Source organism: Cupressus sempervirens, chromosome 10 (assembly GCF_028749045.1).
Source record: "Cupressus sempervirens isolate cs-2001-9-10 chromosome 10, ASM2874904v1, whole genome shotgun sequence".
Classification (NCBI taxonomy): Eukaryota; Viridiplantae; Streptophyta; class Pinopsida; order Cupressales; family Cupressaceae; genus Cupressus; species Cupressus sempervirens.
Window position 1 is genome coordinate 798506495 of NC_143127.1, and position 27314 is coordinate 798533808.

Here is a 27314-nt window from a genome sequence, read left to right on the forward strand (position 1 = left end):
TTTGTACAAGTCATTATTGGCAAAGAGTGGTTCAAAGACAGTCCAACTACTCTTGGTAATTTGGTGGCCTTACGTTTCCTCATTGTTTGCATGGATTTGGTTATGGACAAAGATATGGTCATGGTAACAGATAATGCTTTTACTTTAACCACACAAAATTTTCATCCTCTCTCAGTAAAGTATTGGACAAATACTCACTTTCTAATTGGTGATTTTCTATAGGAGGCTATATAGATATTTATGATCTAATATCTAATGGTTATTATGTTCAACTCCTTTTTGTGATAAAGAGTAGGTGTAATTTATGATGATTACGATAATACTTGCAAGTTTTCTATAATTGCATTGATTTTGTGAAGGCTCACACTCTCTCTACAAGATTAGCAAGTTTGTAGGCTCCACAATTTGTTTGGACATCTATTTCATGATGGAAAATCACCACTATAAATGGCTTTTGTTCAATAGTTTCCTTCTAAAGAAGGTCCTAGTAATTAAGAATCCTAATTGATTTTAGGTGTTTTATTGGCTTGTCTCAACTATTAGAGTAATATTTAGCTTTCTTACTACTTAAATCTGTTTGATTTGATTAGTTAAGTTATTACTCTTTAGTGCTTAAGCTTTCTCTTAGGTGCATTAATAATTAATTCTTATATTAATTATTAATGTGCAACCTAGCTTTCTTAAGCTTTAGGATTTCGTTCACCTTTAAAGTTGAATGCTTGTATTTATTTTTAATGATCTTGGAATACATCTTTGTTCTCACTCCATTGAAATTTCTAAGTTGTGCTTTTTTCCTTCTCTAGTTTCTCTTCTCTAGTTTTTTTCAGCACAGGTTATTTGCATGCAGGTGTTCTTGGCGAACTATGAAGTTGGTTTTCACAACTTCACATCAACTTGCCCAATTTTATATTTGTTTTAATTTTTTTAATGTACACTTTACACAATTTTGTATTTAGACTTACTTCATCAATGCCAATTTTGTTCAAAAGATTTCTTTGGGTTCAAAAGCCTTTTTAAAAGATTCCTTTGGGTTTAAAAGACTCTTTAATGTCTATAATAATAACTTTTCTTAACTTCCTATCTACCGTTTTTCAACCATCTCCTTTATTCTTCCTCTATTCTTCTATATAATAAATATAATGACTTTAAAGAAAGAAAAATAATAAAAAATAAAGAAAGAAAAAGAAAAAGAATAAAGAAGGAAAAACAGTGAAAAAAAGCAACATGAGACAATAAGAGCTATCAGATTTCCACAATATCTCAATATAAGACAAAATATACAGTGTGTCTTTTCATTTTAAGCATCAATTATACTAATAAATTCCTTTAAAATCATAATTCATTATTAAGCATTAACTGCGCTCGTATACCTCCTCGTTTCTTCCAATTGGCGAGTTCATCTAAAGAGGAGTAGATTTTACTTATTTCTAACAAACATTTCAAAACGAGACGTGGAATTTCAAAGAAGATTCTACTTTTTTTCTCACATACTTTTTTCGAACGGTGCGAAAATTTTCTTCTGCTGTCGTAGCAATTGAAAATTTTCTTTTCTGAAGCGTTGCAGCTGAAGATATTCTTGGAAGTTGAAGGCTGCAATATTATCTCTTTCATGCGATAATACTACAGGAGAATTAAAAATGTCTTATGTTCCGCCACACAGGAGAGTACATTCGTCGTCTAAGCCTGAAACGCCTCCAATCTCTGTTCACAGACACAATTACAAATCCAAGTACCCAAAACCTGAACTTGACATTAAATATGCCAACTCTAGCGTTCGCCAGTGGTTTGCCGTTGACGCAAATGTTAATCCGCCGGCTAATTTGCAGCTCGACTTCAAACCCTTCGCAGGCGAATCATTTCCACATCTGCGAGACTCGAAGCTTTACACCATTTCCGTAAACCCCCATCCTGTAGCCGGTAACGATTTTCAAATCTTTAATTAGTTTTGACAATTTTGAATTTACTTGTATCCATAGTATTGCCTTTGGAATTACTATATTCCAGCTTTAGAGGTCTCATTGTTAAGTCTTATCAACATCCGAATGGATACAGTCTGACTCCTTTTCTTGACTTTTAATGTGTTATAAAAATGTAGCTGTTATCTCAGTTGTAGGCAGATCTTTTAGGGTACTGACATGACAGACATTTCTACGATTGTTGGATACTCAATCTTTTTCTTGATTGTTAAGTTATTTAAATATGACCGACTTTCAACTCAACTGTGTGTTTTTAGCATCGACGTTTCCTGGTGACATTCCGTAAGTACTAAACAAAATGTTTTAAGGCTACTTTAACCTACAGTTAGTTCTAAATATTTTATAGCTTCAATTAATTTTTCTTGATTTTCCTTTTGTTGTAAAATCTGCTCAGCTGTTTTCTTTGAAATAAATCTCTGTGAGCTATTTTGATGACATTCGATTATTAAAATTATCACAGCGTTGATTTTATCTTGACTTTAGAATCGGTTTGGAATGGGTTTTAAAATTTGGCTACTATATCAGTGGGAAGCATATCTTGTAGGTCTATTTCAATGGTAATTAATCACAATATTGTTATTGAGATTTTTTAGTTATAAAAATGAAAAGCTACAGAAAATCAACAATAGCAATTTAGGATTTACTTCAATGATCGTTACATATGATTGATATAGTGTCGTTATTTTGCTTCATTTTCCGTTTTTTTACATAATCTAACAGCTCTGCCAGTATGAAATAAATGTTTCATGGCTAAATTAGTAACAATCCATTCTTGAAACTATTATTTCTCGTTTTGGCATTTTGGATGAACTGAGGGTAACTAGGAACGTCCCCTTTCCCAGATTGGTTCTGCAAGACAAAAGCCTCCGTTATACACCAATTATATGCTCTCCTTGCGGTGAGGTTGAGGTCAGTTTGCTTTCTTAATGGATGCACGTTTTAACACTACACCACAATCCTTTGGGTTCCTCTGTTTTCTTTCTTGATTTTTAGATTAGTTTAGAGAAATAGTAGCTGTATCAGCGTGAAGATAATCTTTTGGGGCTACTTCAGTGGTAATTGAATGCAAAATGTTGTAGCCTCCGTTTATTTGACTTGATTCTAATTTAAAAAAATTTAAAGTAGGCAACAATGATGGTGTAAATATAAATGTCTAGGACTTCGCAATGGTCATGGTATAAGTTTTTTCCTTGATATTCAGTTTGTTGAAAAAATGATGTATTGTTAATGGATGGTAAATTTAAGGATTATTGCTGAAAAGAGCTTTCATATTTCAGAGCTGTCATCCAGAAATTAAGTTTTCGATAAAAATCATGCAGGGCATCTCAGTGGCAAACTTAACCATAATATTTTGCTATCTAGGAATTTATATTTGTAACGACCTTAAAACTTTTATATCTATGACGTTTGATTTTTATTCAAACTGTCTGTTCAGGATACAGAGTTTGCATAATTTTCTTTAACACCAAATCTTGGTGCTGAAAAATAGGTTTTGTACTTCAGAGCTGTAATGCACAAATCAGTTTCCAGAATGCAAGATTCTAACAGCCTCATTTTTCTCTAGATCTTCTCCATTTGCTTTTATTTTTGGGGTAATTAAATGGAAATTTTTATTTTGCATTAATTTTTTTCTTTCCTTTTTGAGTTAGATGTGGAAAATGATATGAGATCTTTGACAATCAACGATACCTATCCATGGAGGTACATGTTGGAGAAGATAAAAGGTAATTTTAAAAAAGTTTTCTACAATGTTGAGAATAATGCCAAAATGTCAAAGTCTTCAGTTTCAGCTCGACTTGGGAAAATACTTTTTCACGGGTACAAACTTTTTCTCTTCGCTAGAATTTTGCATATGTTTATTTATTTATTTATTTTCATAAGTATCCTTCAATTCTGCAATGGTGCTTTCATTTGTTCTGCAAATGTTATTTTCCTTTCCAATTGGACAGAATTTTCAAGGGTTGCATAAAATACAAATTTACTCTGAAGGGGCAAGATATTGGGTTTTAACTTATAAAGGGTTGCTAAAATCCTTTCAAATTGTAAGAACTACTGAATAAGATTCACACATAACAAAAGGATATTAAGTGACCTATTTTTAAATTCATAACAAGCAGAAATGCTCATCATGCACACTAGTGACCAAAATGTGTCAGTGGAACTCCAAAAGACACCTAGTTACAGCAGCAATAACTTATGGTAGAAAAAATCTTAAACGTAAAAATTGAAACTGCTAAGCCACCTAAAATAGAGCATATCAATCAAAAATTATAAAGTTAAAAGAATAAGTGGTTGCCTTGTTTGAAGATCTTAGAGTGGGATCTATGGAATCAAGCATTGCTATCAGATATTGGAGCAGAGGGCCTGTCATCATCATGTGGAACAAAAGAACTGGTAACATCATCTATAGCTATTCCATGATACTATAATCCTTAAAGGCTGGATACACAGGAATGAGGACTTCTCGTTGGATGACCCTAGGAGGGTGCAGACTAGTGATAGATGTCCATTCTAATTGACTGGGTTGTGGATGAAGGGAACTAAAATGTTTTCAATGTAGAGGTGGATGCCAGAATCCTCGACAAGCCCCTCACATAGGGGATATTGTTGCACGTATTCCTATGGTAACTAGCTTGATCAAATAGGTGTGTGTTATTTCCATGCTAATAGTAGGCTGGTAGAAGGAACTGATCTTTGTAGTAGCTATAGATGTTCCCTGTAGTGTTCAATTTGTAACAATAATGTGATCAGAATTATGTATGAAAGAGGAGAGGCAGTCTAGAAAATCTCTATGTAAAGAATGACACTGATATATAGATTTTGTAATAAATAGGATATCTGAAATTAAACTAGTTGTCTCTACCTCCTTCCTGTACAAAGGAAAACTGGTAAGTCCCGTTGCCACTAGATCTTGCTGTTAAGAAGAATAATCAATAACATATGCTCATGTGCCAATGCACAATATATGTTCAATTTTTAATGAGAGTTCAGACTTTGTTATACTAATAATATTTTTAGCATACTGAAAAATGACCGACTTATAAATAAATCCTGATTTTTTCTAAAGTTTATTGACTATACATAAGTATTTGCTTGCCTATAGAAATATCTTAGATTGTCATGTGTTTGAGAAGAAGGCATACTTTGGTATCGGTATTGGGAGGAAGGGTAGTTTGACAACTCTGACAAAGAGCACTTGGAGATTTTTATTCCTTTTGAGATAAGCTTTTGGGAGTTGAGGAAGAAATGGAAGTATGACCAAGTTTGAAAGTGTGAAAAAGATATTTAGGAAACTTACACAGAGGGCAAAGGATCAGACTGGTAGGAGTGATAGGGAACAAATAGCCAGGTAACGGAAGGCTGCAACTCCGACTGTGAATGACTTGGAGGAATTAAAGTGGGAGCCAAGGAGGTGGGGAGAAGCAAAGGAAGTACTTTGGTCAAGAATGGTACACTTCCTTGATCTAACAGGCTTAGGCGAATTTTGGTAACAAATACCAAGATTATGGGGTGAAAATGGAAATGGTACTTTGATGGGCTGGCAAGGTTGAGTTGAAGGCATGGAGGGATGATGGAGTCTGAAAGCCTTGGGAGAATAAAATAGTCAAAGTGTTTTATTGACGAGTTCTAAGGATTGGGGCCTGGATGTTAAATAAATGAATACAAAGGGAAGGACAAGTCTGATACTCTGGTATTACAAATGATTTATAAGATACATGGTTGGATTTTGGATTGTTGGAAAAATAATGGAGATGGTATTGTTGTTAAGGGATTCTCGAAACTTTGGTGTTGAAAGACATAAATATTTGGATTGCAAAGGATCAGGCTTCAAGGATTGGAGGGAAATGATGGGATGACCAAGTTTGAATGCATGGCGACCAAAAGTCTTGAATTATTAATATGTTTTGAGATTCAATTGTACATGTCCTGGCACCGTAATATGCTTGATGATATTTGTTCTTGGTAAATACTGCATTTTTTTGATAGAAACAATTTAAGAATACTTTTTGAGATTCTTGATGTTTTTTTATCAAAGCAAATAATATAGTATAAGGAGCTAATGGAATATCATGCATATTATTGAAAGGCTTTTTAGTAGGTGCTCCATAACATAGATATTTTAATACTTTATTTTTGGCCATGCATGAGCAGTATTATATTATACAATCACCTAACATATCGGTAATGAATCTTGATTATGTTGATATATGTGGATGAAGGTATTTGAAGCATAGATGTTGATTCTCACTAATCATTGTGATGTAGTAGTGGGTTCGCCTGGCATGAATGTGTCAGCCCAGACATCCTGGAGAAAACTTGGAAAGGTGAAAGAGGTCTTCAGAATACATTGAAGAAAACATTTGATACAGACATTCCAGAAGATATATTTGAAGCCCTTAAAGAAAGGAGCATTGCAGGCTTTGCCTCATCAACATTAAAAGAGAAAGTTGTTTATGTGATTCAGGTAACTATTTCTTCATTGTACCAGACATGGAATAATTTTTCTGAAGACAGGTGCTTTAGAGCCATAATTATTTAATTGCAATGCTCTGGCAGTTTTGATATTGTCTCATGCTTGATTTGTAGTGATATGAAAAGTTAACCTAGAACATGTTACTAATGTAGGTTGAGGATGATTTGAATCCTGATGTTGGTTTGAAGCTGACATGTCACAAGAAAGTTATAGATGGTAAAAAACTTGAACTCAAGAAGGTACATACCTAGTATTTCCCATCTGCTTTTTTCATCATTTTGCAAAATATCCCAACACAAGCGCTACACTGCTTGTGAAATAGATGTATTCTCAAAAGTTAAACATTTTTATATCCTAGAACATGATTTTGAAGGAAAACACATTGCAAGAAAGGGTATATTGTTGATGGATGAACTGAGGAAACTTCTATTTCATGTCTTTGTCAACTTGACCTGGAGAGAGAAGGAAATCCAAAGTTGGGGGCCAAAATCTATTTTTGTCACTGCAATTAATCAAAGGCCTAATCTATTTTTATCATTGCAATTAAATTCTTTTCTGAAGCTTGAGCACTTGTGTTACTCTCTCTGTTTGAGGAGAAAAGCCCTTGGTGTGCAGAAATTTGAATGATGAAATCCCCTTGATTTCAAATTGGCACTGGAGAACAAAAATCTCTTTTCCAAATTGGTACTGCATATGTCTTGAGAGATTGATTTCATTTCCTGTTTTCAGCTTGCTTATTAAGATTCTAGCGGTGTTGAAATTGCAGATGAATCTAAATTTTTAGATTGAAGAATTTCATTAATGATATCTTATAGAATCAGATGCATGTGTTGCTGTTAATATTCCTGTCAATACCACTCTCAACATTGTTGTACCTCCTACAAGCTATCTCAGCTGTTATAATCAGTATTAAGGTTGCTGTACATATTGCTGAGTTGCCCTATGGCTATCATCTTATATTGAGTCAAACTATATGTTCTTGGTGTTAATCACAGACTATAGTAATTTTTCACTGCTGTTTAATACATGCTCCTAGTTGTACTCCTGACAACATCCTAGGTGCAACATTATTTGTAAGTGGATCACTTAAGTTTGATGAACATATTGACATTTTATTAGCATTAAACTAATACCTTGTTCAGATCCAGTTTGTTGAATGTATATTACTACCCACTATAATATGAAGAAGGTTAGCTACAGTACCTTGCATTATCTTTTTTGAGTTATCAGATCTTTTTCATAACTATTATATTTGAAAATTAATGAAGTTCATTAGAGCTGGTATTCTGTTTTTCTTTTATATTACAGTTTCTACGTTCTGCATAAACAAGAAAAAAATGTATCGCAGGGTTTAGGAATGTTATAACATGGGACATTACATTTTTAATTAATGAAGTTAAAACATAATGTATTGCCTAGCTATTACAGTTTTGTGTAAATTAGAAAAAGAATTGTCGGGTTTAGGAATATTTTATAAGGAGAGATTATACAATTTTCGCTGAGGTCTACTCCTTAAAGGAAAAAAGAATTGTGCATATTAGTTCAAATTTTTAAAGAAATGCCAGCTTGACCTTTTTCAATCTATACCCAGCATAGTTCCTAAATTGTTTCACAGTATTATTCCCCTAAAAAGCAACCATTTCCAAGACAAGGGCATCCCTATGATGTGACAGATGGGGATGAAATGTCTTCCCAAAACTCTACTGCTGCTTGAATGGGTGGATGCCTCCCTGATGTTCCTGTACAAGCAGGGGATAACACCCTGCCAGAGACAGTGAGAAGACTCCTTGGCCAGATGGCTTGGTATGCTTGGTATACCTTGAGTGTCCCAGAGGCAGCTAGGCTCATAAAATTCTTTAACAATATCTTGGGGCAATCCATTTCCCTAAAGAGACAAAACCACTTGCTTCAGACATCTCGGGAGCGGTTGGGAGTGCCTTTGCCCTAAAAATGTTTAATTGTACCCATCCGATATGAATACTTCAGCTCTTTCCCATGGTCATCAATAGTTTGTGCCCAAAACCAACACTTAGACGTATCTAAGAGGTAATTTACCACATTAAAGATCTCATTTGGCAAATAAATTACCTTAAATGTTTGAGGAGTTGCTGCAAGCTTTTTAGTTGCTTCACTTATTAGCAAGTGCTTAAAATTCCTTGTTCTTGAGAAGATTTCTGTCTATTCATATTAATTTGTTTTGGATGTTTTGTATGGCCACAGCAGCATGAAAATAGTAGCACTAGTCCTCTCCAAGGGATGGATTCATAGGCCTCCTTCCAACAACTTAAAAGGAAATTGATGTTTTACCAAAATACAAAGGCTTGAGATTAATATATGAGCAGTTTTTTGATTTTGCACAAAGTATAAAATCAAATTTGATTGGATGGATTAATTTGAAAAATAGCTTTGAGAATAGATCACATGGTGATAACAAAAATTTGGTTTACCTTCTTTGTAAAGCTTTACTGATCTTAATTAGGATTCAGTAAACATTTGTCTCAGGCAACAGCTGAAGTCTCTTTTTTTCTGCTTATTTATTGTCTTGCCTGAAGTTGTCCTTTATTAACCTTAATTATGCTCATTAAAATTCTTTGTTTGCAATGTGTTGAAATTCAGAATTTCAGTGCATTGTTTAGTGTTGGTTCAATTCATAACTTGTGTTTGGTAGGCCAGTTTTTACAAGTTAATTTGCATAGAAAACTTAGATAACTTTCTATTCCTATACATTTTATTATAATAAGCTATTAAACTTTTAAGTAGTATATTTTTTGCATTGCTGGCCACCTGCCTTCCTAAATTTAGGTCTGTAGTCCTTTAGTGTGGAAATTTGTCCTTGTGCTCCCTTGCCCACCTGTTTCTAAAGTCCCTGTAAACTTAGATATATATGATAGATGAAGATGATTCTTTTTCATATCCTACAACAAATCTGACTCATACCCTAGTTAATCTCTTACGGTGAGCCTCCAAAGAGTGTAACTTATAATTGAGTTGATCTCTAATGATGGAACTTCAAGGAAGTGCAATTTGTAACAAAATTGATCTGAAAGTTTCCTGTTCCTAAAATATGGAGTATTCTAGTTTATCTTTCTTGGATGATTCATATGACCAGGAAAATAGTGGTGGTAGATCTTTCCAAGAATTTGTGTCCTTAAGGCCCCTTTCACAAGATCGAGAAAGATAATTGATGTTTTATGGTATATTAAAAGACAAAAGTTTCATAGGCTTATATATAATCAGGCTTTTGACTTTCCGCATAATATAAAATAATTTCTATTGAATGAATTAGTATGGAATATGGATAAAATAATTTCTATTGCATGAATTAGTTTGAATATGCATTTGTGAATAAATCACATGGCCAGTACTTAAAAGGTTTAGATTGTTTGTAAATAATTAACTGATCATATATAGGATTTAATAATACTTTAGCCTTTGATGTTTACTTTTCAATATAAAATACTATCTATTGCGAAGTAAATAGATTTAACACAAACAATTTATACCAAGAGTCACAGAATAGTATCACCTGTTGCTTTTATTCATTTCATGTATGCTCTAAGCTCTTATTAAATTGTAGTTTAGGGAGAAATTCTAACATTTTATCTTTCCTTGACTAGCAGTGATCTATATAACCCTCCTTCCTGTAAATTGTTGCTAAGTAACTGCTATCTGAAATGACCCTTACTCAAAGGTCACTAAAAACTACTAATACTGAACTAGGTAATTACGTCAAACATTTGGCATACTACGGCTGGAGATTAATGTTGAACTTAAGATATTTCTGTGTAACAACAAGCTGCTGTAAAAGATGCCAATCATGTACTGAACTGAGACAATATATCAAACAATTGGCAAGCAAGTAGGAGCAAGCTGGAACAACCTCAAATTTTGCCAAAAACTAAGTACTGGAATTTTATTGTTTAACAACCCTCATTACATTAGATAATACCTGGGAATGCTGAAGTCAAAAATGATAGTGAATGTCCAAACTGAAGTGAAGAATGCTGGAGTTTCCTAATGATGCTGATGGCCAAATGTCCCCTCCAAACTGGGCGTTGCAGTCCTGTAACTGGCAGTGCTAGATCTGCTAAAAGTGCTGCCACCAAACTGGGCCGTACAGGCCAGAAACAAAAACCTTCCAAAACACCCTTTTTTCCCTACTAGAAAACTGACGAAAATTCCCAGAATACTGACGCCTAGCCACTGGGATCTCTGCAATTCCTAAAAGGATTTTTTAATGATTTTTTTGAAACTGCCGAAATGACTGAAAGTACAGTCGCAGCAATAACTCGTACTTATTGTAAAATCCTTCTGGTATAACCTGCAACCCTATCAATATAAACAAGCATTTACTTGGCTTCTTTGTTCCAACAGCAAATTCATCCTGATATAAAACCATAAGGGGTTGCAACTGAGTTCAAGACCTTAGTCCTTAAGCACAGAACATTGCAAGTAACAGAAGCAGGAGATGAGAATCAAAATGAAACTAAGAAGGTTAAACTCTTTGCATTAATTTCATTGAAAATAATACATCATCTGTATATCAAAATTCAGAAGAGAACACCAAAAATGACTATATAATATTGAATGCTTCAAAAGAGATATAATATGCTGTTCATAACAGGAGAATACTGAGAAAAATTGGTATCACAAATATGAGAAAACTCAGGAAATTGGAACCAAACTGGTCTCACAATCCACCTAAAATCTTCAAAAAATTGGAACCCTTACAATAAGCAGAAAATGAAGATATATAGGAGAGAAAATCTTTCTGGATCTCTAATCTGAATTTGACATGTGTCCCACTAAAAGAGTCTTCAATCTGGAGTTGTTGAAACTGAACTTCCTCATCTACTTGCACTTTGAAAACCATAAATAATTTCAAAATATCTGATATATCGCCACTTAAAAATATACAAATATCTCATGAAGGAATATCAAGAAATCATCACAATCTGTACTGAGGCTCCAAAAATCTGATCTCAACATGCCACATTTGCTTTGCCGTGAAATTCAACATTGTGCAGTTGCCAATTTTTTTTCTTTTTTTTGCTTCAACCACCTCCAAAAACATTCAATTCATCCTTACAATTGCTAGAGAAGTCAAATCAAATGAAAATATATCTAAATGTGATTGCAATTTCATCTACAACATTAAATTTTCACTTCTTCTCTGTATAATTCCCGTTGCAACTCTCCGGATCGCTGGATAAAATTTCTGTGCCTTGGCTCTGAAACTTCTTTATGCTTTGTTAATTTCTTGCAATTCTATAGTTCAAATAATGGCGAGATCGTAGATTATTTTTGAGCATTGAAATCACACGAATGAGCTCTGCGCCATACTTAACTCTCAGTAACCGTTACCTCCAAATTGCAATCAGCTTTAAATTTTATCCGTAGATTTTCACATCGGGCGGTTCTGCATTCCTTAAATTTCTTGCATCTTAAAATAGCGGGTAAGCGCCAATCGTTGATCTTCGAAAACTCCTACGATCATGGAATGAAAATTGGGCTGACTCACATTTCCTCTTAACATGCTGGCGGTCAACCCAATAAAATAGCTCCATTTGTACCTTTCTTCTAATGCTAGCGTTTCAAACTGGGCCCACGGATGATTGAGGACACATGTCATCCACTCGCTACCTCGCTATAGATAACTTTCGAGCACCTTTCTATAGTGAGCTAACGATAATCATTGATTTTGCTTTGATCCTGTGGCAACATTTGATACAACCCTTAAGAGAACAATGATGGGTCCCTCACTCGCTACCTCGCTATACATAACTTTCGCACATCTTTGCATAGTGAGTTAGCGAGTATTGTCGATTTCTGCTTGATCTGACGATTTAGAATCACTTACGTGTTCTATGCATGGGGAGTGGGTCCAAGATACTGCTGTCGTTGAGCTGGCTTAACATGCTGGCACACACATATATTATTTAATTTCCAATGACATCATTTTTCCTTGACTGCCGTATTTGTCATTTTCAGGCATGTCGCTACCTCTCTACCGACGAAAATCACAAACTTCTCGGTAGCGACATAGCGAGCTCCGGTGAAGTCAAAACTTTCGGCCTATAAATGCTAAGTAGGATGCCACCGTGTCATTTAATTTGCACAACTCATTTCTGACGAATCACTTGTTCGGGGCCCATCTCTTTTAAAATTTTCATTACATCACGACCTTCCGACTAGTCGCTACCTCGCTACCGACAGGTCGCATAGATTTTCCGATAGCGACTTAGCGAGTCGCCGGAGAAACTTCAATTCCGGTGACACCATTTGCGAATTCCTCCTCGTGCATCCTTTTTGACACTGACAATCCTGGGAGATAGCATGTGACCATAATGCCTTCATATTAATATAGTTTTTTAGCGCCGGACTTCACTTTTCAGCACCAGGACATAGTTCTTCGATGGTTGCTACATCACTATAGGAAACAACCTCGCAACTTTTTATAGCGAGTACGCGACATCCGTTGATTCTAACAAGATCCAATGGCGGGATAAGATTTTTCAAAAGGACTCAACAATGACCTCAACGTAGGCGGGAAATATATTCAGTTGCTGTTAAGACTTTCGCGCCAAAATAAGATTTAAAAGGCAAGACCTAGGGTTTTACACAATTTTAAAATATATCAAAAATACGAGACCAAAACCTAAAACCGTAGGACCTAACAAAAGAAATCACATCTGATTTTTTCACTATGATTCTAAGAAAAAATAATATGTAAAAAATCAGACCAACAGTGGCTCTGTCTGGGGATGATAGACTACTTGAGTCTATGCAAGAATTCAAAATCTTTGGGAGAGCAGACTACATACTTGCCACAGGGATGACAACTTTTTCAGAGAGCACAGAGCAAGACACAGAAACAAGAAACAAGAAACCAAACTGTATAGAGAGACTATTTACAGGGATTTACAAAATATATAGAATGTACAGGAAAACCAAGAGCCCTAAAACTATTGTTCATGGAAAATAGATACTTTTAAGAAAAGTACCTCTTCAAGAATTGTCCATGAACTGGCAATTCAAGAATACCTCCAGTTAAATCTTTTAGAAAATATGAATCTTCTCCATTTTTATCACAAATGTTATATGGGCCAAACCAGATTGGGTCAAATTTACCATGCTTTCCTTTATCTTCCAATCTAGTATTCCACATCAGTACCATGTCACCTATTTCAAATTTCTTGTTACTGGCTCTTTTGTCATATAAATGCTTCATTTGTGATTGCAACTTGGCATTTTGAACAATAGATTCTCTCCTTGTTTCTTCTAGTTGCAATATATCATCCATTCTGAGTTGCATCTCATCAATGATATCATCCTCATATAGTTGAACAAATTTATACATCTCCTTTAGGTTATTTTGTGGGAGTCTAGCCTGTATACCATAGACCAAATCAAATGGAGCACATCCAATAGCCTTTTTCACAGCAACCCTATCAGCCCACAAGGCTAATGGCAACTTTGAATCCCAGGCCCTCTTGTTTTCCCCCAAAATCCTCTTGATGATTTTCAATATACTCTTATTACTAGATTCAGCCTGACCATTACCTTGAGGGTGGTAGGGTGATGATGTGTATTTTGTAATGCCATACTTTTTACAAAAATCTTTATATTCCTCTGATCTGAAACACATGGCATTATCAGTTACAATCTTCTGAGGACATCCAAACCTAATTATAATATTATTCAAGATGAAATTAATCACCACCTTGCTTGTTGTAGTCCTAGTAGGGATTGCCTCAACCCACTTGGTGAAATAATCAGTAGCCACCAAGATCCAAGAGTGACCTCCACTGGACTTATTTGTGATTTCGCCTATAAAATCAATTCCCCATTGTTGGAAGGGTGCTTGCACCTCAACAGGTCTTAAGGGCAGATTTCCAGAAAACTTCAACTTCCCACTGAATCTTTGACAAGTATCACATAATTTCACAAAGTTATGAGCATTTTTAAAAAGTGTTGGCCACCAAAACCTAGCCCTCAGAATCTTATGAGCAATAGTTCTAGCCATATAGTGACCACCACATACACCTTCATGCATATCTTTCAAAATTCTTCTAGATTCATTTTCATCTACACACTTCAAAAGTATCCCTTCCATATTTCTCCACCATAATTGACCCTGCACTATAACATATCTTATAGCTTGCAACTTCAAAGATTTCTGATTATCTGTTAACTCTGATGGAGATTTAATGTTTTGCAAATAATAAATTATGTCTTTGTACCAATCAGAGATACCCATATCACAAAGATTATCCCTGCAAATACCATCAAGTTGATTGATTTGGTTTGCTTCTAAATTAGCTTCTGTCATCAATTTAGCCAAACCTTGACCCCTAACTAGTTTAGTAATCTGAATATCAATGTTAAAGTCTTGTATCCTATTAATCCATCTACACCTCCTACCAAATACCTCCTGTTGTGAAAAGATGTCCTTCACAGCAGCAGCAGGAACAAAAGCAATGACAATAGCTGCTATTAAGTAACATCTAAAAGCCTTAACTCCTTTCACCAGTGCATATGCCTGTTTTTCATTGATGTCATACTTAAGCTCTGCTGCTTGCAAAATATCTAAAAGCCTTAACTCCTTTCACCAGTGCATATGCTTGTTTTTCATTGATGTCATACTTAAGCTCTGCTGCTTGCAAAGACTTGCTGAAGAATGCAATAGGCTGCTCATAACCTTCTTCATTTTTCTGTAACAGTACTGGAGCAATTGTGTGAAATGAGGCAAAAGAAAATATATGCATTGGTTTGTTATAATCAGGAGCTCTGAGAATAGGGGCATCTTTAATAGCTTGTTTAATTTTTTGAAATGCAATACTATGTTCACCATCCCATTTTATCTCAGATCCTTTCTTTAACATTCTTGATATAGGCCTACTAATTTTTGCAAAATTTGTCACAAATCTCCTAAGAAAATTGATCTGTCCAAAGAATCATTGGATGCCTTTAACACTCTTGGGTTTTTGAATCTTATCTATTGCTTCTACCCTTTCAGGGTCAATCCTTACTCCATGCTTGCCAACTAGATGTCCTAACAATTTTCCTTTAGTGACACCAAAGTTACATTTCCTTGGATTTAAAGATATTCCATATTTAATGGCTTTGATAAATACCTTTCCTAAGTGCATACAATGATCATTTTCATCTTTGGAATAAGCAATAAGGTCATCCTGATACACAACCAGAAACTTGTCAATAATATCAGCAAAAGCTACATCCATGGCCCTTTGAAAAGTAGCCCCAACATTGGTAAGCCCAAACGGCATCCTGACATAAACATAAGTACCCCATGGAGTAGTGAAAGCAATTTTAAACTGTTCTGATTCTTTAACAACCACTTGATTGTAACCTGAAAACCCATCCATCATTGACATAAGCTCTGAGCTAGTGACCCTTTGCAACATAGCTTCCATATTTGGCAATCCATAATTATCTTTTAAGGAACATTTATTGAGATTCTTGAAGTCAACACATAACCTTATGTCTCCATTTTTCTTCCTGACAGGAACTAAATTGGATACCCAAGAAGAATGTCTGATAGGCTTTATGATCTCAGCATCTCTTAACTTAATCAATTCTTCTTGTATTTTGGGAGCCAAGGTTGGATTTATTGGCCTTTGTTTTTGTCTAAAAGGCTTAGCATCTGGTTTCAAAGGGACTTCATGTTGAAAGAGATCTTCCCTATAGGCCTTTAGGTCATCATATGACCATGCAAACACATGTCTATGCTTCTTTAGCAGGTCTATTAGATCTTTTCTAGTTTTAGGAGGCAATTTCTTACCAATATATACCTTTTTAGGTGTTTCTTGAGTTCCCAAGTTCACCTCCTCTAAATCCTTGGCATTATATCCACTAGTGTCCATTTGTGACCTATCTTGGTTGTCAAAAATAGTTTCTAAAACAACTAGACCCTTTGGAATTTTATTTGTCTTCAATTGTACAACTTCCTACCCAAAAATTGTATCTTTTCCATCTACATTTTCCACATAGGCTGCACAATCAATTTCTTGTCCTGACAACATATGCTCACAATTCAAAAATCTCAGAATATCCTTATCATCTTTAAACACTCGCCAATTTTGAACATTATCAGGGACAGAAGGTCTAGTTTGAATCTCAATTTTAGACACACTAGCAAATGTGATATCATCAGGTTTAATGCTATATTTGCTAATAAATCTGCCATTTTATTACTTATCTTTCCAAATTATTCCAAATGCATCAAAACATTCAATCATGTCCCATACTACATTTCTATACTGTTTCAATCTTTTATTCTTTGACACATAAGCATTTCTTAGTTGGGATACCACCAATTCAGAATCTCCTACAACATGTAAACACTTTATCGCATGCTTGTGAGCTAATTTAAAACCTAACAATAAAGCCTCATATTCTGCTATATTGTTAGTACAAGGGAAACTCAAAGTAAAGGAGAATTTATATGTTACCCTTGTTGGAGATATCAACCAAATACCTGCACTAGATCCATCTTTGGAGCATGCACCATCAAAGAACATAGTCCATAAATCACCCTTATCTTTTTTTGCAGCAGCTTCTACTTCCATCTGTGATTTATGTTTAACTTTCCTCAAGGTTAGGATCTCAGCTCGGAATGCACTGACATCTGTGTCCACAAAATTTGTCTTGTTGTCATCTTCCTCTATCATGTATATACTCTTAGGCTCCCTATTTACTTTTATCAGGTTTCCCTCAATATTAAAAGTAGCAAATGACAAATCACACTGTAGACTCCCACCCATAGCAGCACTCTACTTTCTTGATAATAACATGCCATGCTGAGGTGGAATGTCAACAACCAATACACTCATAATAAGTTCTTTGTCAGGGCAGGCTGTTAATCTATATGGCAAAGAGTTTATAATGCCTATGACTGTCACTTCTCTTTTATCCATAGCACAACATCTTCCTTGAGTTGTATCCACCTTTAAACCTAATTCCTTCATTATTTCAAAAGGCATCACAGTGTTGGAAGCAGCAGAATCAATCATGCAATTTTGTAATGTTTTACCATTTAGTAAAATGCTTAAGAAAAATGGTTCAACATTTCCCAAACACTGATTTATAGAATTATCTAAAAACATTTGAGGAATTTGAGAGACGACAACTTCAACTTCATTGTTCTTTACTTCTTCTTTACTGCTTTCTTTGGAATTGTGATTTTCATTACAATCCTGACTTACCTTTACATCAGTATTTCCCAACCATGCTATAGCTTTATTTCGGTGTTTAGGGATTCTTACCAATTCAGACAATGGAACCTTAACAGTCATTTGAGACAAAACAACAAGCATATCTATGGAAGAACCAAGAGGATCATCATTAGTCACATTCCTTTTCTCATCTTGTTTATCCAAAATGTTCAGAGCATTTTGATGATTCTTATCATGTTTTGTGATGATCTTTGATACCTTCTCATCTGTTTTTCTGGGGACATTATTTGAAAACTCCATGTCTTTAGGATTTCCTCCTTTCTTTTGTTCCCACCTTTTATTAGTAATTTTAACCTTCACAGCAGGAGCTTTTTTAGGTTTCACAATTTCCCCCTTCTTAGTATCAACCCCTTTTATGAAGATACTAGCTACCTTATTACTTTCATCTCTCTGAGCCATGTTTCTAGTCTGAACCTGAGCTATCATATTAGCAGTAATTTGATCAATTTCTTCCCTAGAAGGTTTTCTCAGTGTTACTTCTTCCTTTGCATTTACCATGTTACACACATTGTCTTCCACATCACTTTCATTAGAAAATACTTGCTGTTGTATGACATTCTGAAACTGTCTTTGGTCATACACATCTCTGTCATAATCTTCACAGTCAGAATAATGTGATTCAAACATATTGCATCCTACATCATCATTATTTTCTTCCTGCTCATGACAGTTTTCTACTACAGTTTGGTTTCTTGGGAATGACAATGCTATTGCACAAGATTCAGGGGAATGGGGTAATTGACATGCAAAGCACCATGTAGGTTCAGCAACAAACTCAGGATCATCTACCAAATTTACAGAATTTTTTGACAAAGGATCAGGGGTCACCTTCTTGTTGTTGTTCTTGGGATGAGGGATACTAGGCTAACCATCCTTCCAAGTAGTGTTATAAGGGAAATTTTGCAGCCTATTTTGTCTATTGAAATTTGATTGATAAGGGACCCTATTATCAGTGGGGTTCCTATCATTCTTTACTTGAGGAATATTTAGACCTTTTATAGCATTTAGAATCTGACTCATTTCACTAGGCTCTTGCTTTTTTCCTCCTATGACCTTATTTTCTTCCTTTCTATTTCCCTTATTCCCAAATAACCTAGGATCATCTCTTTTGCTTTCTAATCTCCCTGAAATCCTTAAATTATTTTCTATATTAATGGCAATCCTGAGAGCATCTCTTAAGGTCCTAGGCTCTTTATCCCTAAGTTGGTATGCCATTTTACCATCAAAAGCATTCAGATAAGTGATTAGACATACCTTGTCATCAATTCGCATGGCTTGCATTAGCTTGTACAGCCTATGCTAATTTTAGTAGGGCCTCATTTTTAGTAAGTTTTCAGATTAGCACAGAGTGATGCAGTGAGAATCCGAGGGTAACCCTGTTGGAGGTAATCTAGATCCTTGCAAATAACCACGCAACGGAAACGCAACAACAAAGCAAGATTTGATACCAAATCACAGTTCTTTATTCATAAACAACTGATTACATTCAATATGCTTGGCTGTAAGGCCTTTCGGGTTAGGGCCAAATACAACAACAAATACAAAACAGTTCTGCAAGATCCCACAAGATCCAATTGACAAAAACTAATTCCATCTAGTCTAGATTTGCACTCTGGTAGAAGCCTCCAAGGAAATCTTAACTTGTGCTCGCAAGCCCACCAAGCAATCTCCTAGTTTTCAAGCCGCAGCTACTAGCTCTTCAAAGTTTGCATCCTCTTCTCGAAGATGGATGACAATTACTTAAAGATTCCACAAGACCCCCTACTTATACCCAACTGAGCCCCAAGTCGGCCCAATTTATTACAAATTAAATTAAAATCCCTTACATTAAATATATGTTGAGCCACAAGTTGGCTACAACACAAATTAAATACCCAAAGTCAGCTCATAGACAACTTGGCACCAACAGGAACCAAGACTAGACTTAGTGTTAGGAAAACCAAGCTGAGCATCAACAAACTCCCAAGCACTGGCAAGCTCCTATTGCATGCCAAGCTCCCCATCCATGCTGAGCACTTAGTGCATGCCGAGCACCCAGTATCTATCGAGCAATCAACACATGCTGAGCAACTAATACATGTCGAGCAACCTTTACATGCCGAGCACACAGAAGACGCCAAACTCCAACAACCGAGCCCCCTTCAACGAATGAGCACCTTGGCCAACACCACATCCTTTAGCGACCGAGCACCACTATTTGGTGACCGAGTCCACAACACTTAGCCAAATACCTCCAACATGCAAGATTGCTAAAACCCCTAGGATGCTCCTGCATCATACACCCTAGGTTTGAAAAGATGTTCTCAGTAGTTGAAAGAACATCTTCTGGGATTCAACACATAAATCCTAGATTGGTTCCTCACATACATATCCTCCAAGTCCACAACTTGCACACTCTTTCCCTTTTTCTTCTTTCGCTTCTTCACATCCATTCCAGGTGCTACAAGTCTGCTTTCCATGTTGATCTCCAACCTTCTCAGAATCTTTCAACTCAACTCGGCTACCAATACGCAGGTTCCTCTTATCGAGCTCTTCATTCTGCAAAGGAATTAGGGAATGCTTCCTGCCACCTTTCACAATAGTAAGCACATTCTTGACACAATCATGCACAACCCTACAATCATACTGCCAAGGTCTACCAAGCAACACATGGCAATTGTGCATGTCCACAATGTCACACAACATTTGATCCTTATACTGCCCAATTTGGAAATCAACAAGGCATTGCTCTCTCACTTCCAAAGCATGCTCACCTCGCAACTAGCCAATCCTATAATGATAAGAATGTCTCACTCTCTTCAAACCAAGTTTTTGAACCATCTCCTTAGCAACAAGGTTATTAGTACTACCACCATCCACTACCAAAGAAATATTCAACATACCAACCTCATCGTGAATATTGAATCTTAAACCATTAATGTACCGAGCGACCTTCTCCTTTGACAATTCTCTATGCCTAGACCGAATAGTCAACTTGTAGAACTCGATATAATCTCACAGCCATATCCTTCTGTTTCAGATTTTGCAATCTCTTAAACATCTCAAGTTCATAATCAGCAGGAATGAACTTAGCCTTCAACTTAGTCGCCATCAATCTCTATCTAGTGATCTTCATCTCATCTTCCTCCTCTCTGTCTCTTTGCAGTTCTTTCCACCAAAGAGCAACATCTTCCTTCAACTTAGTCTATGCCAACTTCACTCTGAGCGGATCTCCAATATCCTCAAGCTCAAAGTAGTCTTCCAATTCACCAATCCAATCAATCAGGTCTTCAAGAGTCAAAGTACCTGAGAAATTAGAAACCTCCATCTTATGCTTCAGCCTCAAGTGAGATCCAGGTCTAGCAAATTGACCAGCCCTAGTTCCAATAGGTCTCTCCATACGATCAGTTCTGTCTTCACCACTGGATCTGGCAATTTCAAAGTCTTCATTAACTTCCTCATAATCATCTTTAGTACCCACATGCCTAGGAACACCATCTAAAGCACTCACAATTTCAGCAATCATGTCACCCTTTATCAGTGCCATTTCAGATCTGAATTCTTCTCTAATATTCTCTGAGATCCTTTCTTCCACAACATCACTAAGATCATCAATTGCCCTAGGATCCAATCTTCTTGGATGCATCTTCCAAGATTTTCGTAAACCCTCTCCAATAGATCCACAAATCCAAAAGATCAGTCAACTCCACTAGAGCAACCTTCACTTCTAGCCTTCACCCAAGCCTTGTTGCAAAGTGCCTTAGTTTCGGCGATCTGTCTACACACTTAGGAACACCTACGTTCTGATACCACCTGATGTAGCGAGAATTTGAGGGTACCCTGTTGGAAGTAATCTGGATCCTTGCAAATAACCACACAGTGGAAACACAACAACAAAGCAAGATTTGATATGAAATCACAACTCTTTATTCATAAACAATTGATTACATGCAATGTGCCTGGCTATAAGGTCTTTCGGGTTAGGGCCAAATACAACAGCAAATACAAAATAGTTATACAAGATCCCACAATATCCAACTCACAAACACTAATTCCAACTAGTCCAAATCCACACTTTGGTAAAAACCTCCAAGGAAATCTTAACTTGTGCTCACAAGCTCGACAAGCAATCTCCTAGTTTTCAAGCTACAGCTAGTAGCTCTTCAAAGTTTGCATCCTCTTCTCCAAGATGGATGACAATTACTTAAAGACTCCACAAGACCCCCTACTTATACCCAACTAAGCCACAAGTTGGCCCAGTTCATTACAAATTAAATTAAAATCCCTTACATTAAATATACGTTGAGCCACAAGTCAGCTAAAATACAAATTAAATACCCAAAGTTGGATTAGAGACAACTCGACACCAACAGGAACCAAGACCAGACCTAGTGTCAAGTAAACCAAGCCAAGCATCGACAAACTCCCAAGCATGTCGAGCTCCCAGTGCGTGCCGAGTTCCTAGTGTATGCCGAGCACCTAGTGCATGCCGAGCACAATATCTGCCTAGCAGTCAACACATGCCGAGCAGCCAATACATGTCGAGCAACTAGTACATGCTGAGCACACAGAAGATGTCGAGCCCCCTTTAACGACCGAGCAACTTGGCCAACACCACATCCTTCACCGACCAAGCACCACTGTTTGGTGACTGAGTCCACAACACTTAAATAACTCCAACATGCAGGATTGCTAAAAACCTTAGGATGCTTCTACATCACATAAGGATTTGAAACACTCCTCAGCTCTAAAATTGAATTTTGTACATTTTGGGTAAGTTTTGAGCTAGGGTCAAGTCTATGTTAAGAAGATATTAAAGATTTAAATTTGAAAATTTCCTTAAAAGTTCTCTACTATGGATTTCAAGGCTTCAAATAATGTTTTAAGGCCTTCAGGAAAATTGAGTAAGTAAAAAAATTTAAGCACTTGGAGCACTTTGAGATCTTCAGTTCCAAGAAAAACCTAAGCTCAATCAAGTGTTTGGATGAAAAGTTATGGCTTCTAGAAGATGGGTATTTTTCAATGAGTTGCAAATATTGAAATTTTTCTGTAGGCATTGAGAAGCTATTTATCAATGTAACCCCAGTACTGGGGTATGTTGGGACGGGGGGATGCCAAGACGAGTTCCTAGGACGGGGAGAAAATGGGCCTCATTTTCGGGATGACAGGAGGATGGCCAGGGGAAGATGGTGCAGGGGAGGGTTTTGTATAGTATGCATATAGAACTTGAAATGCTTGTTATGAAATGATGTTTCAGTAGAACATACCAAATTAAAACACTTGAACATATCAAAATTGCAACATGAACTAGAACAATTGAACATTCAACATAGTAACATATTACATACCCAATAGTAACATTCAAAAAATAATTCAAATAGAAATCCAAGTACCCATTCCAGCGGAAGCATGGTCGTGGAATGGCGGAGGTGGTGCGGGGATGTCTTGGGGACGGGTACTTCGAGGTTCTCAATATCTTGTAGGCAACAGTCTGCCTAGAATTAAAGCAGGAGATATGGCAGCCACACCCAAAGTGGCATAATTGGAAAAGTTCTGTCATAGGGTTATGGTTGGGAATTATGACTTGACCGAAAAATCATGCTTATCCTAGAATCTCAACACTCCATGCAAAACAAAAAAATCCCTAAGCACTAGGAAAATCTCTACCAGATCCTTGAGGCTAGGAAACCATGTTTTACAACTCTATTTTTGTAACTTAGACTGGACAGAACAAACAAAATTTGTAAATAAATTCCAGATTGGAGTATACTGTATATTACCTCTTCATTTTAGACATTCCACCCAAGTTTGAGTACATGAATACAAAAAAACATGGAATGAGGTCCAGCTGTCTTATATTTAACTCTTATATTTAGCTCAAGCAGAGCAACATTCAGCTCAGATGGAGAAATCTGAGTGACCCTAGAGTCTAGACTCTAGAAGAACTCGTGTGCTAGAAGGGCAAGCTTCCCCAGGCTCCTGTTTGCAGTGCTTGAAAGGGGCGACTGGCACACAAAGACAGCACAGTAGGGGACGTAGTAAACTGAGATCCAATGCAATTGTCTCATGTAGCACAGAACCATTAGTCATGCAACATCTGCACATCAGGAAATGCCAAAAGTTGGATAATCTCTAGGATCATTTCTGGCAAGACTTACAGTGTTAGGGTTTGTTAAAGAGGAACTGGAAGAGTCATTTGAATTGGTATCCTTGCTGCAATTGTAATTTTTGTCTTATGTCTGTTTTAACGTCTACATACTAGATTTGACATGAACCAAATTTGATTCATTCAAAGAGATGTTTATGACTCGCGACTATTGACTAACATAAAGCTTAATTTAGTTATATAAGTAATTATATAATTAATATATGTAGTTAGGTTGGATTAGATGGCATCTATGTCATGCATATGGTGTATGCACATGTAAGCATATGTATTTGTATATGCATATGTCAGACTATATGTATTTGTATATATTTCATTGTTTATGGTTTATCAGTTTTTTTAATTTTAAATCCAAGTATTGGAAAATCCCATTTACCCTTTCAGTTTTCTCTGTCACTGCTGTGTAAATGGAATGCTCCTATGCTCTAAATTGGTAATGAGTTATTGTAGTACAAAAGAAAGTTGAAATGCATTCTTTGTTATTTTCTCTGAAGCAGAAAGGAGAAGAGATACTTCTTTTCTAGCTAACTACAAGAGGAAGCACACAGGAGTACTTATTTATATTAAATCCACCTTCTTTTTTGTTTAGGCTCTATACAATATTAGATTTTAATTGAAATGGACATTCACACAAAGTAGCATAGTTAAAAAGTCATGTACTGCATTTTGGGTTAACCTGCAGCTTCATCTGAGGATAGCATATTCCATTGAGATATGACATGAAACACAGTTTCTATTGTGATCTTTTGTTCTCATTTCATGCAAATTGTTCAAACATTCTCTTGCCTCTGCAAGATGCACTAGTTTCCCACTGAATTCTCTTTTAAAGGTTGAGGCTGCAATTATTCTGAGAGGGTTTTGATTGAGGTCAATTGCACTGAACTTTTGGCTTTAATGTTGAATAGAAAATATTTTAAACTTACAAATCCAGAATCGTTAGTTGTCTAATTGACATCATTGACCATACTCTAATCACTTGGCCCCAGAATTTTATGGGTTGTAGCTAGCAGTGGCCTGGTTATTTTGAGTAAGGACTACTCTCCTTCTTTCGATATTTTTGTATATCACTGTGTTTTAAAAATTGAAAGCAGTCAATCTCTTTCCAATGTCGTTATTGTGCCTTGGTGTACTTATTCATATATATTTAAAGAAATTCGGCCTCTTTTTTTGTTTACATAAAGTGAATAATATAGCTGAGAAATATTATGTCTTAGCCATAGTTTCTATATGTTGCCAACTTGAAAGCAACGCCTCTGTAACATTCTTAAGCATAACTAGAAAGTTTATGTTAGATTATAATTTCATCCTTCTGCTTTTGTTTACATTTCTAATAGACTTGGACTGCTTCTTGAAGGAAGTCCTTTTGCAGGGACATTTTTATTTTCATTTCCATGATTTCATTTTCAAGAAATATTTATGGTGATTATATATCCTTGTTCCATATTCAGATTGAGCTGGATCCTGTGCGCCACTTTGTTGCAGACATTTCTTGCCTGAGCAAATTGATGGATGTGCGCTTAATGGTCACGACAGAAAAGTATTTGACAGATCTTAGTGTGAGTATCAAATACCCATAATGATTAGAGAGTTTCTTGCATTTTTAGTTGACAAACTTGCAATTGGCTTCTCATAATGAAGATGGGCTGCAACTGAGTCTCTGTACATTTAAATTACAGGAAGAAGATAGAGAATCTATTGAAGGAATAGTGAAATCTGCATGTGTTGAAGAGAGTGCAAAAGGAGGATTGCACTGGTCCCTTGGAGACTCGGTGAGAAACAGATTTAAGGTCAAAAAAACAATGAAACTCAATGTTACTACCATTGTTGGGAAAACATGGAACATAAAATTTCAGCATGCAAATAGAGGAGAATTTAAAGCTTCCTCTGGTAGAGTGTCAAACGAAGTAACTTTAAAGATGAAAAGCATAAACACATATTTGAGGGTAAGTTCTGCAAAGGAATTTATGCAACTAGTGCACGTTTACTGCTATCATGTTTATTTAATTGGAAATTATACTACTTACTCTCAAGGTGAAATGCAGGATCAGAGGCAATGGGAGGAAGATGACATAATGAATATGATGGAAGATCTCTTGAAATGGATTTGGATTGAAGGCTTGGAGGAATTAAATTTTGTGCACAAAGAGTAGAATTGAGGAATACATTTCGGGGAAGTTCGAGACAATCAAGACCAAACAATCGAGACATCTTTTTTTAACATGCCAATATTGTCTTCGAGTCAAGTCTTGGATGGAAGGGAATATGTCTCTACCAGTTTAGAGTTTAGAACATTCACAATGTTTGTTGGCAGATTTTGAATTATTAATGAAGTGGGTGAGCATCTGGGTTAGACACTAATTCTGGGTCAGTATGATCACAGCTAGTTGATACTTATTTAGTAAAAGAACATGATAGTGGAATTGATATATGCAGATTAGACCGATAGCAAAGGTCTCTGTTTTCCAAAGACGAGCAATGTTATATGCTTTTGTCAGCATTTGGAGATGTGGAAAGAAATGTTACTTTTTTTATAACCATTAACCCGTCAGTAAATATTCTTTCACACATTCATTTTTCTTGTTGCTCTAGAAATGGAGGATACAGAGATTTACAGAAGCACATACATTTCTGACACGAGGCTGTAAATGGTCATTTCTTAAACTGGTCAGATAAAAGAACTGAGAGGTTAAATTCATTGTCTATATTAGATTGGTTATCTTGCCTCTGAAGAGCAATTTTGTAGTAAAACAAGAGATGCAAAGCGTCAAAGTTCCTGCCATAGTGTATAATGCATTTAGAATTGAAATCAAGTGAAATTAATATATTAATCTTAGTAGTTAATATATTTTACTTCAAAATTAAACAGTAATCTTAAAATTTTGTAGAAGTTTATAGCTCTAGTTATTCAATAATTAAATCTAGTAATATCTATGAGTAAATTTGGTCTTTTTAATCTCACATCTAATTTTGTGTCTGCTAATTGTATATGTCTCTAGAAAACATAAAAGCATTATATAAATTTATTAATATAGATACCATGTGAGCAATGAAACAATAGTTGTGCTTGCAATAGTAAAACACATGTTGATCAAATTACAATTTAAGTCAGTATAATTAAATGAAAGTAAAGACAAAAGATCTAGCATCTAAATAGGAAACAATAATGGAGCTAAGCTTTAAGATAGAAATGTGTATAGAAAATAAATAAAATAGAATTAAAAAGGTTAAAACATTTCAATAGAAATGGATCACTTTAGCATAATGCATATAGTCTTATATTAAAGAGATAATTTACTTCTTATATAAATATTTTTAAAAAGAAATAATAAAAAATAATTTTAAAGTTGGGAGGGGCAAAGATGTGAAATATCATTCTATTGAAAGAATACTTTGATTGGATAAATCAAGTATAGCAACATTGTTCATATGAAAAACTAATTAAAATTAAAATTTATATATTT

At 35.6% G+C, this 27314-nt stretch overlaps 1 protein-coding gene across 2 annotated transcripts; it reads left to right on the forward strand.

Moving 5' to 3' along the window:
• Positions 1 to 1429: 1429 nt before the first annotated feature.
• LOC149536331 (uncharacterized) lies at positions 1430 to 26424 on the forward strand. Of its 2 annotated transcripts, none has more exons than XM_089806985.1 (7): positions 1430 to 1917; positions 3626 to 3794; positions 6243 to 6441; positions 6603 to 6689; positions 25302 to 25409; positions 25530 to 25796; positions 25896 to 26424. In XM_089806985.1, exons 1-7 carry the CDS (start codon positions 1638 to 1640, stop codon positions 26001 to 26003), a joined length of 1218 nt encoding a protein of 405 aa, XP_089663111.1. In that variant the 5' UTR covers positions 1430 to 1637; the 3' UTR covers positions 26004 to 26424. The 2 variants fall into 2 exon arrangements, with proteins under 2 accessions (XP_089663111.1, XP_089663112.1); XM_089806986.1 differs by having other exon boundaries at positions 6246 to 6441.
• Positions 26425 to 27314: the final 890 nt, after the last annotated feature.